The following is an 18,320-nucleotide window of genomic DNA, read 5'->3' as shown; positions in this document are numbered from 1 at the left end:
CCTTGTCGCCTTTTGTTGCCTCTCGCCGTCCGAAACACTGCTCACGTCATTGAATTCACTATTTATGGACAAATAAATACTATATTAATTAGTATAAAACTAAATTAAGTAGGGAAGAAATAATTAAAGAAGGATCAAATTTATTTATTTTTAAATATAGGCAGATTCCAGCCCAGTGAGCAGAGCACTACAGTCTACCACAGAAGTACAGAACCAAGCATAGTCTCAAACTCTAAATACTGAAAAACAGAGTAGTTCCACCCAAAAAAAATAAAAAAATAGAGTAGTTCCACCAAAAAAAAAAATAGAGTAGAGACTAGAGAGTAGAGAAGAAGAAAAGAAGAGAAGAACTAGAAGAGAAGAAGATAAGAACTAGAAGAGAAGAAGAGAAGAAGAGAAGAACTAGAGATAAGATTTTGTACCTGAGAAGGAGCAGCAGTTGCGATTGCGATTCGCGAAGAAGAAGTCTCCACGAAGGAGCAACAATCGCGAAATAGGAGGAGAAGAGGAGGAGCGTCTTGCGAAGGTCAAGTTTGCAAAAAAATCCCAAAAAAACCCTAATTTTGGCTTTTATTTATTAAGTCAGACCTTAAAAAAATAAAATAAAATAAAAAGGCGACGCCTATTATATCGCCACAGTACGTCATCTTACGCCTTTCCGTCGCCATGGCACGCCTTTCTAAAGTCGCCTCGCCTCGCCGGAAAAAGGCGATGACCCCTCGCCTCGCCTTGTCGCCAAAGACGAAAGGCGAGCACCTTTCATAACACTGCCCCTGCCTGTTTACTCTCAATCAGAGTATCCCACTTTACCAAATGGAATTTCTTGGTTTCACTATTTCCTTCCCATAGGAAATTCCTCCTCAAAGCATCAAGTCTGTCAATAACACCATCAGGAATAGGGAAAAGTGACATCATATATGTAGGCATAGAGTCCAAAACACTATTGATGAGTGTTAATCTTCCTCCTAAAGAAAGGTACTGGCTCTTCCAATTCACCAACCTTTTTTCACATTTTTCAATCACCCCATTCCAAATGCCTATAGATTTGCTTTTGGCTCCCAAGGGCATCCCCAAGTATGTAGTTGGTAGATCTCATGTCCTTCAGCCCAAAATCCTAGCAAGAGAGGGTAAATCAGGGACTCCATTTACTGGAAACAAGAAACTCTTGTTCCAATTGATGTGAAGCCCAGAGATAGCTTCAAAAAGAACGAAGATTACCCTTAAAATCTTGAGTTGGTTCTTGTTAGCATCACAGAAGACAAGAGTGTCATCTGCATATTGTAAGTGAGTAATCTCCAGATCAGCCCCCACTCTACTGGATACCCTAAAACCTCTCAGCCACAACTTTTCTTGAGCGATTTTCAACATATCTTTTAGCCCCTCCATAGCGATAATAAAAAGAAAGGGAGAGAATGGATCTCCTTGTCTTAAACCTTTCTGTGAAGAGAAAAAACCTGTAGGAGTGCCATTTATTGAAACTGAGAATTTCACAGTGCTGATGCAAAACATCATCCATCTTAACCATCTACCTCCAAAACCCCTTTTAGAAAGAGTCTCCAACAGGCTTCCAATTGAGGTGGTCATAAGCTTTTTGAATGTCCAGCTTACATAGGATGCCCGGGGACCTGCTTCTAGTTCTAGCGTCAACACACTCATTTGCCATAAGAATGGCATCCATTATTTGTCTCCCTTTTATAAAGGCCAACTGTTGGGGGTCCACCAGTTTGTGCATAACCATTTTGATTCTCTCGGTGAGTATTTTGGAGATGATCTTGTACACGCTACCAATTAGGCTAATGGGTCTGAAGTCATGAGCTCCTTAGCACCCATTTTTTTTGGAATTAAAGCCACATAGGTAGAGTTGAAGCTTTTCTCAAAGACGCACCTCTCATGAAAGTTCTTGATTGTAGCAATCACATCTTTTCCAATAACCTCCCAACAATGGGTATCGAAGACCATGGTAAAACCATCAGGACCAGGAGCTTTGTCACTAGCACAAAGTTTGACACTATCCCATATCTCTTGATCCTCAAATTCCTTCTGAAGCATGAAGTTATCTTCAGCATTAATTTTGTGATTCATCCTGCACCCACCTGAAGGTCTCCAAGTTTCTGTTTCAGAATATAAGTTCTGATAGAAAGCTATAATTTCCTTCTTTATGTCTTCTGGATTCCTGACTACTTCACCCCCCACATTTAACTCATCAATATTATTGTATCTTCTGTGTGAGTTGGCAGTTCTGTGGAAGAACTTGGTGTTGTTGTCGCCCTGTTTCAGCCAATTGACCCTTGATCTCTGTCTCCATGCAATCTCCTCATATTTAGCTATATTTTCAAACTCTAGCAGAAGTTCAGCTTTTAAGTGGATCTCCTCTTCCCCAACAGCTCTTTGATCCTGGACTTTCTCAAATTCAGCAAGTTGATTGACTATGTTCTGTTTCTGTAAAGCCAAATTTCCTTGTGCTGATTTGCTCCACTCTCTCAACTTAACTTTAAGTGCCTTCAGCTTAAAGGCTAAGATGAAATCTGGCCTTCCTTCACAGTCAAAAGACCTCCACCATTCCTTGACTCTATCCAAGAAACCCTCAGTCTGCAGCCACCAATTTTCAAATTCAAAATAGGACCTCACAGGCTCCCAATTCCCACATTGTAATAGAATTGGAGAGTGATCAGAAGTGACCTTTTGCAGGATTGATTGCTTGATATTTTTGAAGCCTCCATTCCACTCATCAGACACTAGAAACCTATCTAGCCTAGCAGCAATGTCATGTTTGTCCCCTTTCCTCCATGTGTACCTTCCTCCTGCTAATTGAAGGTCCAACAAGCTCATATCTTCAATGAAATCAGAGAGGTCAGTCATCGAATTTGTGATTCTTGAACAATTTTTCTTCTCAGAGGGGAATCTAACTGTGTTGAAATCCCCACAAACTGCCCAAGGGCCATTGAACAGACCTCTAGCTGACCCAACTTCCCACCAAACTTCTTCTCTTTCTTCTCTACTATTTGGAGCATAGTGCCAGTAAGTAACCAAGTGAAGTCAAGACTTTTACCTGTGAACTTGCAGGATATAGAGTATGCTCCCACACTGCTAACCTCTCCTGTCCAAACTTTCCCGTCCCCAAGAATTAGGATGCCCCCTCTAGTACCACTAGCTTCAAGTTGACAAAATTCAACTCCTCTGTTTGCCCATAAATCTTTAATAATGTTTCTCACATCCCCTTGGATCTTGGTCTCTTGGAAGCAATAAACATCAGCCTTCCACCCTTGGATTAGATTCTTGATTACACACCTCTTATTTGCCTGATTCAGGCCCCTCACATTCCATGAAATTATCTTGACTGTCATTTATCACTAGCTAATGTGTAACCCCCCCTGCTTCTGGTACCATTACTTCTGAAGTTGCTCCCACATTCTAGACTCTTAAGTTCTTTTGAGCCTTTAACTACTGAAGTTGAATTCAAGTTCTTCCCCCCCTTGTCAGTGTTATTTTGTCTCATACTATCGATCTTCATGAACAGCCTCGTAGCTTCCTCTTTGCATCCCTTAATGTTTACTCCGAAATCCTTGGCTAATTTTATGATGTTCTGATGGATCCAAATCGGCACGTCAAAATCTGAATCATCTTCTTCCTCTGGACTACATTGGTTTAAAGGGACTACATCTTCAATTGTTGTCAAAGAGTTGTTCTCTTCACCTCTCTGTGAGTTAAGTTCTTGAAAGCAATAGTTTTCCAAAGGTAAATGCGAATCAGGGAGGTCTGGGCACTTGTCTGACACTTCCACTGTTTCTCTATCAACATTATCTTCTGTATCAGTTTCCTTCTCCATCGCATTTTCTTCCAGTTCTGTCCCTTTTATTTTTATGCACCTTGAAGCTGATGGAGGAATAGAAATGGCTTCAAGTTCTGCAGTGATTGGATCATTTAACTGAGTGAAGGGGTTTTCAATGAGAGGCCCACTTGAAATGAATTGTGCCAGCAGATCCGGGCCCATTTTTCCGCCCTTTCTTACATGTTTGGATTTCTTAGGAGTTGTTGAACGTTGCAAAGGTTCACATGCTGGTACAGCAGGTTGTTTCAAAATTGCTGGATTGTACGAGGAACCCACGTCTGTAAAGCCTAAAAGGCTCTCATCCCCTCTATACCCAATCAAAACTTTGGACCTCTGGTTGTTTGGGACAGCCGGAGTTCTCTCATCGGAAACCACCCTCGCAGGCGTCTCCACCCAAATCTGAACTTTGAAAGTCAAACCCTCATGAACCAGCTGTACTGAATTAGGGACAGAATCACCATCACCTCTCTCACCTTTAACCTTGCCCATTTCAAGTGATTACGAAGCTGTCTCTTCTTCAGTACGAATCCAACCTCCACAGAAATTCCCGATCTCTCGGAAGACTTTCTGGGACCAAAGTTGGAGGGGTAAACCCACTACCCTGATCCAAATCTGATCCGGCTTTTCATGGATGGAGTTCGAAGTCGGCGACCACCATTGAAGATTGAAGTCGGCGACCACTACATGGAAGGTATTAGTAATACCTCCTATAATACCATGTAGGGTGTATAACTAATCCATGGATTAGTTATACTTAGGCCCAAAAATTCTACCAAACATAGTACTAAATAATACCATGCATAATACATGGACTATTTCTCCTAATACCTCCTACCAAACGACCCCTAAAAGTACTGTTAAAACCAATTAATAGCTAAAATTTTATAACTGAGACAATGTAGCCAACAGATTATAAGCAACCAAAGGAGTAAAAAGGGAAAGCATAACAAATGAAGAACAAGCATTGGAAATTCCAATCCAAATGTGCAAAAAAGTGACATTTTAAAATAATTGTACTACAAAAAATCAATGTGAAATTCCACATCGTAGTTTGTCTTTTGAACCATCTCAAGATAATATCCCTTTCACAAAACAGAATCAGTTATTACTTTCTATTTAATGCTATATCAACTGAAATGTTCTATTCTCATCACATTTTAAATGTTTAAACATACAGGACTCCAAAATCTAAACAACAAAAGACAAAAAGGTTTATACATTTATTTCTTGCTACCATTACAGAATGTATTTTTAAACTTATTGGGTGAATATGTCCTGTCCCACCAAGATACTCGTATATAAATACAGAGTGTACGTAAGTGAAACAAGAAGCTAGTTTGGAAAATACTTTTACCTTTGTCAATGAATTTACCACTAGAACCGAGATCCATTAATTGAAAAACCTTCTCACTTGCCCCAATAGATTGCATCAATGACGAAAAATTGTCCCCTACCCACCATGTAGAATAAATCAACCATTCACTGTATAATACGAATTTGGTAAGTTGTTCTGCTGTAATATGACCAGCCAGGATAGATATTCCTCCTACCAGCACAGCAATAACCTAAAAAATTCAAAGCATAAAATTGGAGTTCACTTTAAACAATTAACTGGAAAACCTTATTTTGTATTTCAAACAAGTAGAAGCTGCAGATGATGATAATGAATAAGTCTCTAATTGAAAATTAGAAGCATCTATCATCTCTTTCTATCGTCTATCGAGAACCATTCAAATGAAATTGTTTTGTTAGAATCCTGTGAATATTTTTGAAGGCAGAATACATAGATAGACATCTTAACTTGGAATCTTGGACTCTACTTGCAGTTGAACACCCCAACTTCCATTGTGACCATCTAGACACTTCAACTTAACAGAGGTGCATCCCATGGAAATTTAAGCGTGTGAAAGCCCTAAAAAGAAATTGTTTTATTTTTTTCATGTGGACCTCACTTTCTTCTTCCCCATTAAACAAATTGCCATCACCACCCTCACGCAACCACCCCAACAAGGACAACACTAAACTCACCCTCAAACCCACAATTCTAATAGCCATGGATACCATTTGAATTTCCTCCTTGGAGTAATTGTTTCAAGCTGACTAGTGGGTCCTCCTAATCGCCGGAAATCGACCGGAGGAGGCTTTGATCAGAGCTGGCAAATTCAGGCAACAAATTATCCAAATCTCCAAATCCAAGAATTAACTCTAGCGACTGAAATCTAAACGGAGCGTCAAAAGAAAACCTCAACTGGAGAACCCAACTTGAACTTGAACAGAGAATCAAAGTAGTTTGTCGAAAACCTCAAGAAAATGACGATATTAAGAAATCATAGCCCTGAGTTCTTAGAGTAAGAATTCTCAATTTGGGGGACGGATAACAGTTTGTTTTAGCTGAAAAATAGGCATGTCGCGAGACTGCTCGCAACCTACTCATACAAGAACATGTTTCATTGCATATTTGGGGGGACACTATACTCATATCTTGTGATATGATTTACCGTATGACTTAATCCACCATTTAAAGTCAGATTCCACACTTTGTTTTGTTTTCTCAGCCACCCTTGTTCTTTCTTTCACCATGTGTCTTTTTGGAAGCACTTGTTTGTCCATAAGACCACTCCAGGAAACGAAAAATTGGCTCATTGTGCTCAAAAATGTGTATTTCTTGGTTTCTTATGGGTACATAAGCAATACTGATGCTACTCACCTAACCTCCAATGGTACCTTATGTTCGCCAAAGCTACTTTCTTTAACGATTACCCTACTTTACATCCTCCTCTGCTGAACATCTAGGCATTTATGAGGTTTTACAAATTCTATTTTTTGGGGATTCCGCCATTGTCTTTCCTTCCACAGCTCCACCTCCACCACTTTTGACTTATCATCGTCGACTACACCCTTCATCTTGCCTAGACAATTCACACCCAACACCAAATTCTTTGCTTGATGCAGACTTGTCTCCACAAAGTTCTTCTATTACCCCTTGGAAAGGTATTTGTTCTACATGTAACCCTAATCATATGTATATTTATCTGAGTTATCATTGTTTATCACTAGCTCATTATGTCTTTATATCATCTATTTCTATTCCACAGACTACAGGTGAAGTCATTCTCACATAGGCTGGCGACTAGCTATGATTGAGGAGATGTATGGCTATACTTTAAGGGTACTAGGGAGCTCGTTCCTTTGCCTCCAGATAAGTCTGTAGTTGGTTTTCTTTGGGTATATGCGATAAATGTTGGCTCTGATGGACAGGCAGGCTGATCACCTAAAACATGACTAGTTGATAGCATCCATGTCGGCCTACTTGCAGGGGCGGAGCTACGTGGTAGTCAGGGGGTTCAGCTGAACCCCCTGACCGGAAAAATTACACTGTATATATAAGGTTAAATCTTTATTTTAGGTACATACATATTATAAAATGAACCCGCTCAACAGACTTGAAGCTTGGTTCAGCGGTCAAGGGGGTTCAAATGATGCCAGAGGTCTCGGGTTACATTCCCGATCACAACATTTTTTAAACTTTTATTTCCCTTTTTTTTACGTATGATTATTACCCACGTGCCACAACCATCTTACAAATGGATACAAATTCTTGTGAATCGTGAAGCATTAATAAAAGTAAACGCCCTCACTTAATTCTGTCTTCTTTGTTTTATGCTTAACTATGGTAAAGTATTTTTTTTTATTTGTTTAAACATGTCAAATTTAATTGTCATAACATGTTTGAACTTGTAATTTTTTTTCTCTACACAATATTTAAGTTTATAAAATGAATTATGAGTTGTATATGTAGCAAGCATGATACATATGATTTTTATGAACCAGCTTAAGGGGGAATATTAGAATCCAAAAATATTCTAGAAGAATTGTAAATATAGGAGTACAGCAATAGTATACTCAGTGAGATTCCACAAGTGGTGTATGGGAAGAGTAGAGTGTATACAGACCTTACCCCTATCTAGTAAGGTAAAAATGTTGTTTCTGATAGACCCTCAGCTCAAGAAAAATATTTCAAAATAGGTTTGAAAAATACAAGGTGAAAGAAGCTCGGAAGGAAATACTAAGAAAGGAGAAATATTGACAACAAAATAGTAAGATAAACAAACAAAAGAACAACAGTAGTGATAAAATTGAAGAATAAGATAATAATAAAATAATAATGATAATACAATATAAATATAGTAGATTGCTTGATTTACTCTTATTGTAATTATGTAGTGATTTTCTTTCCTTTTTAGCACATGTAACATAGTTATTTAAACCCAATAGCTTGAGGGAATAATCAAGTCATAGTCTCTCTTATTACTCTTCCTTTTCACAGCATTCAGAACTTAGCACCCTGATATTTGAAATGTTTTTATGACAAAAAGTTCTTCATTTATTAACTCAAGGAAAAAAAAGATGGAAGGTACGAAGGGTGAAGAAAGATACTCCAGTGCTAAACAATGGAAAGAGTTTGACCTGAGTTGAGTGATAGAGTGTGTTGAAGCTAAAGTTCCAATATCCATAAGCAGCACTTTGACGCAAGGTTATATCAGCTAATTTCCCCATCCACCGTGCATACCTGTTCTAGAAAATGGTTATTTTCGAGTTCTTGTAAATACTAAAAAACTGCATGTAATTGTATTTTGCATATGTTCATATGTTTACTCCTAACAGTATTAAACAAAACACAAAAGGAAAAGATCCGTTCTTCGAGTAGTTACCTTTGCAGTTCTTGTTCCTCAGTTCCATATACTCGTACAGTCCTCATGAGAGAGAATGTCTCTTGAGCAACCTATGTCACATAAATGGATATAATTGAATATTAAACTTATAGCATATAGGGATAAAATGGACCAATCAACTTCTTAAGATTACTTCATTTGCACAAGCAGTGTACTCCTGAATTAGCTTAGCTGCTTTCTTCTGGTATCTGTTAAAAGAAACAGGCACAAAGAGAGAGAGTTAGAAGAAGTAGAAATCATAAATTGCACCAAGTCTCCAGTATAAGTTTTCTTCACCTACTTGAACAAAGTATTCTAGTAGACTCATTTGCTACTAAGAGAGGGTAGCATAATTTATCAGGTACGCTAAATAAAAATGTGATTTAAAGAAGAGAAGTTCGAAACCCCTTGCCAGCGAAAGCAAGGGGTTTGCCTTCTGGGTCGAGCTCGTCGCACCGGGCTTGCCTAGTGCGGGTTACCTCTCCTATGTGGTTTGCGAGCTATTGCATAGGAGCGGGGGTTTTACCCTGTGTGCACCAAAAGGGTAACAGCTGCGGGTTTCCCTTGTCATCAAAAAAAACTAAAACAAGAATTCACATCATTGTGGATGGTAAGTACTCCATGTTCACCAAAGACCAACTTGGCCCTTTCTTTTTGGGAAAACCGAGAATACTAATTACTCCAAGGACAAGGATGAAGCTTTGAAAGCACCAAGAAGGCCATTCACAAGGTCTCTAGCTAAACAGATGCAAGATAAGGTGGCTGGACTTCAATGGGAGATTAAAAAGGTACTTATTGTGGAAGAAGAGCTCAAGTCTTGTGGAGAAGAATTGGCTACGAGCTACACTTATTTTATGGTCTATGTCCAACATGGGCTCCAAGAACTAGCCAAGCGAAGTGCCTAAATTTAATCAGCCCACAGAGGGAGGAGGATTCACACCCCAAGACGTGGAAAGGAGCAGCTAAAGTTTCCTAATTTTTGTTTCTAGATGGCTATGGACAATTTATATGCTTTCCTAGTTTCCTAGTCAAAGTTTCCTTATTTCATTTTAGGAGTTATTCACATGTTTTCCAAGTTTACTATTCAAAGTTCCCTTATGTCTTTTCATAGTTAGGTTTAATTACTTTTCCTTTACCTAAAGGACTTGTTATCCAAAGTAGTACAGGATTTGAATCATAACCCTCTTGGGAGAGTGTTTACATGACCCATTCTAGTATAAATAGGAGCGTCTTTCATTATTTTTGCTACACATTATTATCAATACAATTGTGAGAGTTTCTCCTTTTTACACCTTTGAATGCTGCCTAATTGATATTTATCTTGCAACCTTACAAGAACAATCCTTTAAAAGGTAAGATTATTCTTTAAACTTGATATTTTGGTTCTCATTTGTCCAACCTTACAAGACTAAGTCTTGTAATTATTGTTGTCTATAATTATTCAATTAGGGGTCTGGATCACTTTTGCTATCTAAGTGCTTGATTAAAACCTAGTAGTAACATAATTAGTCTTAATCCGATAATTTTTGTGTACTACTATCAATTAGGGTTCTTAGCCTATCATCTTCGGAATTCTTGAATTCATTCTAACTTTACTTTGTTTTCTTTAATTTCACTATTTAAGCTACCACATATTTATTCATCTTATTCTCGCAACTAACTCAATTCTAATCAAGTGGTATCTGAGCTTCTATCAAGATTTCATACTTGGGAGTTTCTTGAGCAAGAAGCCAAAAAAAAAACGTCAAAAAGTGAAATCTGCCTGAAGTACAAAAAAATTTTAAAATTGTGATTGCTCCCAAAAAAAGCTAGTTACTTGTGCCTAAAGAAATCTTTATCAAGGTTCAATTGCATAAAGATTAAGCGACGCGACTTTGCCGAAATTCAGGTTTTGCGAATCTTAACTTAAAAATTAAACTACATTTGCAATTTTACGGTCTGTTTATGATTCTTGATTTCCAACATCAAGAAGGAAATTTTTTTTAAAAAAAAGGAGGGGGGTGGATAATTTTATTGATTTTTTACAAATTGGTCTTATTTCTAGTCTTGCCAAACCTAATCTTTCTAGCACTTGGTAAAATTTATTTCTTTCCATATTTTTACTTCTAAAAGGCTGTTATTAGTAGGTTTATATATAAATTTGAGATTGGTAACTGTTTCTATTTCTTTAAATCAGTACATGGGTTGTACTGAAAACCATATTTATATAATGAACTCTAAAGGCACTGTCCTATCCCTATAATGAGTCTAAAACATCAATGATAGAGACAGTGTCATTAGAGTAGATCTGATTACACCAAAAACACAGTTAGGATACATTCAATTTTACTTGTTGCATATTACTCTCCCTATTCTCAAAAACTCTAAGATTTCTCTCTATCCAGATAGTCCACCAAATAGTAGCAGGAATGATTCTCCAGTTGCTTTTGTTCTTTGCTTGTAACCCTGCTTCTTCCCAACTGTATAAGGCCTCTGCAATTCTACCAAGAATTGCATGCCTGACCCATGAGATGTTTTTGAGCCTTAGGAATAGATTCCACAATTGGCCAGTGACCTTGCACTGGATGAACAAGTGTAATTCCCCTCTTCATCAAATTTTCCTGTGTCAACACCACTTCCTTAGCCAATAACCACACAAAACAGGCCACTTTGTGTGGGATCTTGGCCTTCCAAATGTGTTTGCAGGGCCATTTGGGTGCCTGCGTAATTGGATGGTTCAACTTCCTATATGCTGCACTTACTTTAAAAGTCCCTTTACAGTTCCTCAACCGCTGTAATCTGTCCTTCCTTGTCTCCAAGCCACTAAATTGTTCAATGACGCTGAAGAATTTTGTGACTCTTGGAATTTCCCAATCATTGAGGTGCCTTCTAAATATAATATTCCACCCATGAGGTGTCCATAGTTCAGCTATTGTACTTTGTTGTTGAAGAACCAGAGTGTGTATGTCTGGGAAAAGTGTCTCCAGATTTCCTGCTTCATGCCAATCCTCCTTCCAGAATCTAGTTTTAGCGCCATCTACCACTTTAATCTTGGTGTTTGGTTTGAAATCATCCCATAGTGATCGGATGGATTTCCATAAACTAACATCATACGGAGTGGTAACTTCCTTTGTCATCCAATTCTCACTTTCTTCATATTTTGCTTTTATGACTGAGCCCCATAAATTCTGATCATCATTAGAATACCTCCAAAGCCACTTCATTCTCAAAGCATTGCTTTGATTCTTTAGGTTCTTAATCCCTAAACCCCCAACTCTCTTATCATTGATCACTTTTTTCCATTTGACTAAGTGGTACCCCTTCCTTTCCTTGTTTCCTTGCCACAAAAACTTTCTCCTGATGCTATCCAACCTATTAATGACACCCAGAGGAATAGGACATAAAGACATCATATATGTTGGAAGTGCATCAAGCATAGAGTTGATCAAAGTCAGAGCCTGTTTGGATGGGCTTTTAAGCTAGTCAAACTGGCTTAAAAGTCAGTTTTTGACTTATTAGAGAGTTTGGCAATTATCAAAAAATGACTTATTTTAAGCCAAAAGCTAAAAGCTAGGTGAAGCCATTTAAGCCAAAAGCTAAAAGCTAGGTGTCCCTAATTATTACTATTACTATTACTAGTGTTACTATTATTATTATTATTATTATTATTATTATTATTATTATTATTATTACTATTATTATTACTATTATTATTATTATTATTATTACTATTACTATTATTATTATATTATTATTATTATTAATTAATTTGGTTTAAATTTTTTTTAAGTATAAAAACCTTAAATTAATCAACTTTTTATCATGTTAACAGCTATAAGGGTATTTCAGACATTTTGATAAAAAAAAGTGTTTACAAGCACTTATTTGCCAAACACATCAACAACTTTTTTTTCAACTGCAACACTTTTATCCAACACATAACTACTTATTTTAAAAATAAGTTCCAGCACTTTAAAAAGTTACTTTTTTTAAGTCAATCCAAACAGGCTCTCAGTCTTCCTCCAAGTGAGAGGTACTGAGACTTCCACCTTGCTAGTTTCATCTCACACTTCTCAATCACCCCATTCTAGATTTCCAAAGACTAGGATTTGGCCCCTAAAGGCATACCCAAATAAGTAGTTGGAAGAGCACCCACTTCACCACCAAGAATTAACTTCAAATTACCCATATTTGGCACTTCATTAATTGGATACAAGAAGTTTTTTCTCTAGTTAACATGAAGTCCAAACATTCCTTCAAACAAGACCAGAATTAGTCTCAAAATTTTGAGGTGGTTCTCTTCAGCATCACAGAATATCAGGGTATCATCTGCATATTGTAAATGAGTTATCCTTAGGGATTCCCTTCCGGCTCTAGCTACTTCAAAACCTCTTAGCCATTCTTCTTTGTTTGCATTCATAATCATATTGTTGAGTCCCTCCATGACTAATAGGAAAAGGAAAGTAGGGTTATATATAAATCCTAAAAGAACAACAGCGAATTGGCCAAAAATGGCAATAAAGGGTGAGTTCAAGAGAGGGGATAAAACAAATTGAGAAATAGTGATGAACGATGGCACGTAGGGAGGCCGAACTAAGCAAACAAAATTACACCAACTTGAATGAGGTGCCTTGAATAAGGACCACGACCACCCTAGTGGACATAGGGAGGACAAGCGCAGTAACATAGTCGAGTAGAGGAGAATCAATCAAAACCTGAGGCCTCAAGATAGAAGACAAGTTGTTTGAGCTCCTCGTATCTAACAAGAGGAGCAATTTAGAGACAGTGAGGATGAATTTGAGAAAGTTTACCAAAGAAGGTCTGGAAGGAGGGAACCACGAGCTAGAGCTGAAGATGACAATCTTAGAGGTATCAAGAAGAAGATATGACTTTCAAGGAGACCAAGAGATCAAGATTTGTACCTTGAACGAGAGAGAAAAGTTGAAGTCATCTTCGATTGCCATAATCATTCTAAACGTAAGAAAGTTAGACTTGTTGTGATTGAATTTACTGACTATGATGTAATTTGGTAGAAGAAATTTAGTATGGATTGAGAAGACCTGGAGACCTGCCTCATGCTACTTACGCCGAGATGAGAAAAGTAACGAAGAAGGTATTTTTGGCATCACACTGATAACTAGATCTGCAACAACGCCTTCAAACTCTTAGATAAGATTCTATGTCCATAGATGAGTATTTTGAAGTTATGGATATGACTATGATCCAAGCTTATTATAATGAGAATGAAGAAACCACTATGGCTAGATTCCTTAATTGTTTAAAAAGAGGGATAGCTGATGGAATAAAATTACAATATGTAAACTCAGTTGGGTTAGTAAAATTGGATGTAAGAATAGAAAAGAAAAATAAAACAAGGTAGGTCATGACGAAATCAACCTACTACTACTCCAAGGAGGAATTGACTGAACAAGAAGAAAAAACTACTCCTAAAACTCAAGATGATAAAGGCTAAGGGAAAATTGAAGTTCAAAGATGGAGGTAAGCCTTTTAATTCTTGATCCTTTACTCCTTCTAGTTGTAACATTTAGTACTTCCGGGCTAAGTTTGAATTCTTTTAACGTGGGTTACTTAACCCATGCTCCGTAGAAAATCAATGTGCGTAGGTAAAAAGTCGATAATTATAGATTGGAATGGTAAAATTACGGATTTGGATTCAAAAGAAATTGAAACATTGAGTCCCCAAGGCCTAGCTCGAGTGGCAAAATGTGGAGGATTTGTGGCTTAGGTCGCAGGTTCAAGCCCCACATCATGCAAAGTGGAGAAGGGTAGAGGGGCGGGACCATTATCGACCGAGTTAAAAGGTTGTGATTGGTCCAAAGGGCGGGTCACAGACAGATTTCTCAGTTATCCAAAAAAAAGAAATTGAAACAATGAAAGTTTAGAAAATAGGGGTAAAATATAGCCAAAATTGCAGCCACATCAGTGATATGTGGGCCGCATGTGGTGATGAAATGTTGAGCTTCAGTGATCGAGATGTGAAACCCACATACGGACCACATGCTAGACATGATTTGCATGTCATACTGTATGTGGAGTTCTGAGGATGTTGAAATTTCATGCTACAAGCGTTCATATGCGAAATAACATATGGGTCCGCATGTTACACTGTATGTTGAAGTTTAAAAATGGTCTAAAAATATGAGCTACTAGTAGTGCCCGCCCGAGGGTAAAGAAGATAAGACGGCTACTTTAGGCCCAAAAGTTGGGCCCCAATTTTGTGTAATATAGTAGACTTTGAGGTTAAAATACACTGTACATAGAAGGTTAATAAAATAGAGTTAAGATAATTTTTTTGATATTGATTAGCATGTTTGACCTATAAATGGAAAAGGTTTCCGTGAATGTAAACATTTTTTGTGTTAAAGAATGACAAAAGTCTCACATTGGTGATTAATGAGATGGATGGACTCCTTATAAGGCTTGGGCAATCTTCTTCGCTTTGAGCTAGTTTTTGGGGTGTGAGTTAGGCCTAAGACCTAATTTAGCATGGTATCAGAGCAGGGCCCATCTCACCCAATATTGGGGCCCCCAAAATCAAAATTGCCCACGCACTAAATACTAAGCACTGCGCGTAAGGTGGGATGTTAAAAAATGACAAAAGTCTCATATTGGTCGTTAACGAGATGGGTGGACTCCTTATAAGGCTTGGGCAATCCTCCCCCCTTTGAGCTAGCTTTTGGGATGTGAGTTGGGCCTAAGACCTAATTTAACATTTTGCTTTTAGGTAATTGCTTTTTTGACAACTCTTACACTTCCTTCTTGATTTGAATCCAAAGCCCCCCACCCCACCCACCTCTTTTTTTACTTATGTATGCTGCAATTTAATTTTTATACTCCTTTTCTTAATTTTTCCAAGCTCAAATATTGGTTAAGCTATTACATATACTCCCTCCATCTCATATTAGTTGTCCATTTATCCTTTCACATACCCCTTAAGAAATCATTAATAAGAAGGATAGATTTACTAATTTAACACTTGAGAATTTTTTCGGAAGTTTACATATAACTTGTTTTCAGTTTAAAAAAGAATTAAATGTAAGGGTGAAAGGGAACAAATATAATAAATTCTATCTTGGTTTTGTAAATTGACAAGTAATTTGGGACAACTATTTATAGTAAGGTGGACAATTAGTATGTGACAAAGGGAGTACATAATATTCCGTTAAATATAAGAGTTGAAGAATGCCATTTAATTAAGGAGTTGATTTCTTTGATGATCAGTCAACTAGAAGTTACAGTTACTTTTCTACAGAGACACATTTCTTTTTTATTCCAATTTTCTTCAGTAAATATGACTTCCAAAAATAATAACTATTAGTTGAGTCATCATTTGAGAAATCACCTCTTTAGTGAAGGTATTGGGCATTCTTTTGATGTTTTCTCATGTTTCAAGTATTACAACAACTATGTTGAAGCAACTAATGGTTATATCTTGATATTAAGTATTCAACTTCTTAAATATAAACTCATTATTTTTCATCTAAAATTTATTATTTTATTTAATTCTAACGACTTAGATCCTTTGCCTAATGTTGTTTCTAAAATTTTGCAGGATTATGTTGATGTCTTTCACGATGATATTCCTAAAGGTTTACCATCTTTAAGAGGAATAGAACATCAAATTTACTCATTGTCTGGATTTCGATTTCCTAATAGGCATGCATTATTACATTGAGACCCTATTTATAGACACTACATTAGACTTCTTTTCCAACTAGGACACTACATTACAATACTGGGAAAAGTAGGATTCTATATACTTTTCCTATTCCTATTGTTATACTTATTCTAAGTAGGATGATATACATTATTCTTGTTTCTATTCCTATTCTAACCGTCTAAATAATCTGGTCCTTACATTAACTCAAAGCAGTAGTGACCAAAAGTCTTTAGTAAGAACCATTATTCTTGGAACTTCTCATTTATAATAGATTAAAACCATGCATATTCTACTGATTGTCTAACTCCATCTCGTAAATAAGATTCTAAGATATAATATTATACAAGTAAAACACCAAGGAAAACTTACTGGCCGTATAATAGCATTATCGTGAATAGTGCACAGCAGATAGCCAATGTGCACAATCCCAATGGCCAGGACAAAAACAACAAATAAACTAAAGCACCTGTTCCCTGAGAAGGATAAAAGTAAATTACCAACTCAAAAATGAACATCTGAAAACATTAGACATGTTAGGAAATTTTACCTGGAGAACATTGCGTAAAATCAGATTTAGGTCATTTCCAATTACACGAGACACTTGTTGACAATCTGCCCCTAGCCTACTTGTCAAATCACCAACTGTTTCAGAATCAAAAAAGGATATATCCTACAAAAAAGGTAAAGCTACTTTTCATATAGAAGTGATGTCACTTGTTCCTTAGAGAAAAAAAGTAATGGGTTATTTATGTTTAAGCGAAATAGGATTCCTGAAACCTGAAGAAGAAGAGTGGAATATAATTTTTCCCTCATTCGCTTGACCTGCATAGGAAGATGAAGTACAAGGCAATTAAACAAGCTATCCTGTTTCTTGGAGACTTTTAACGTTAAAAAATATTAATATATATATATTTGATTAAATGGCTTTAGCAGTGAAGAAAAAAAAGATAAATTTTATAGGCAACTAAAAGCAGGATTTGTTTAAGTGAATAGAAACAAGACTGACCAGGATCATATTTGCGATGCCAAAAAGGCAACCTCGCACACCACTGGAGATGAAGAAAAATGTTAGAAGGAGACTTTGAAAAATATATAGAAAAAAAGTAGTAGTAGTGTTGACCTGCATATTGCGGAAATGATGCATAGCACAACCAAGATTCGCACATTCCGGTGGAACAGTGGGGTAGTGGTACTTTGTGCCGTAAAGATGGATGCTGTGAGAAAATGCGGTATAGAAATTTCTGATAACTGATGAAAGGAAAGGATTAGGATGATTTGAAAGCGTTAGGATTATCATTTTGAAAGGGTTAGGAATTAGAAGAACGTACAGCAGTAACAATGAGAGCAGTAAAAGCAGCAAAAATGAGGAAACGATCTTCAGCTATCAATTCCCACATTCTGTTAAGAGCACGTACAACAGTCACAGGCTTTGATGTTCCTCCAACATCTACATCTTCTGATGAAAGCTTCCACCAATTTCCACCCGGAAATACATTTTTAATAAATTCCACCAACTTATTCCGAGAATCAACTTCATTTTCTGAATATTCACCCGAGTACACGCATCTCAATCGCTGCCTCTGCTTACGCAAACACAATTGGGTTTTGAATTTTGGGTTTGGGTTTGGGTTTGAGTCCCTTTTCCAAACAATAATGCCCTCTCGATTTTGCCTTTTTCCTACACAATATACAATTCTTACTCGAGGTTGGAATTGCACACTTGACACAACCAATGCCATACTAATATATTAACTAACCCAAAAAAGAAAAAGAAAAATCTCTCTTCGTTTTTTATGAATGATGATATGAATACTCAATTTTAGTCTCATGTTCAGATTTTACTTCTGAGGCTATCATCCACGCAAAACTATATCTATCGACCATGGGGCCCACAATGTTGTATTTCCTAATTATTTGTTCATTTTTCTTTTTTAGTTGTTCTTAAATACTTATAAATTTGTTTTACCTATTATATCCTTAATTAACTACTTTAAAAAAGGTAAGAAAAATTGAAAATTTTAAGTTTTTTATTTATCTATTTCATAATTAATTGGGGTAAAATGGTAATTCACTAAGTCAATTATTGTTTTCTTAATAAATATGTCAATTCAACAGTGGA

General features: G+C 36.8%; 1 protein-coding gene across 1 annotated transcript in view; it reads right to left on the bottom strand.

Annotated features, from left to right (window-relative positions):
- Positions 1–18,028, bottom strand: part of LOC125812727 (ABC transporter B family member 26, chloroplastic) — a 29,269-nt gene extending 11,241 nt beyond the window's left edge. Inside the window, exons 1-10 of the mRNA XM_049492206.1 lie at positions 17,530–18,028; positions 17,322–17,449; positions 17,208–17,250; positions 16,979–17,023; positions 16,749–16,871; positions 16,571–16,674; positions 8,696–8,750; positions 8,542–8,612; positions 8,297–8,399; positions 5,184–5,394 (exon numbers count right to left, since the gene is read on the bottom strand). Of these exons, the coding sequence (XP_049348163.1) occupies positions 5,184–5,394; positions 8,297–8,399; positions 8,542–8,612; positions 8,696–8,750; positions 16,571–16,674; positions 16,749–16,871; positions 16,979–17,023; positions 17,208–17,250; positions 17,322–17,449; positions 17,530–17,940 (1,294 nt within the window). The 5' untranslated portion in view covers positions 17,941–18,028. The remainder of the gene's footprint in view (positions 1–5,183; positions 5,395–8,296; positions 8,400–8,541; positions 8,613–8,695; positions 8,751–16,570; positions 16,675–16,748; positions 16,872–16,978; positions 17,024–17,207; positions 17,251–17,321; positions 17,450–17,529) is intronic.
- Positions 18,029–18,320: the final 292 nt, after the last annotated feature.

This window comes from Solanum verrucosum, unplaced genomic scaffold (assembly GCF_900185275.1).
Source record: "Solanum verrucosum unplaced genomic scaffold, falcon-dt-bn FXZP01000033.1, whole genome shotgun sequence".
NCBI lineage: Eukaryota > Viridiplantae > Streptophyta > Magnoliopsida > Solanales > Solanaceae > Solanum > Solanum verrucosum.
The sequence above is the reverse complement of the archived record's forward strand: the minus strand, read 5'-3'. Positions and strand labels throughout refer to the sequence as shown.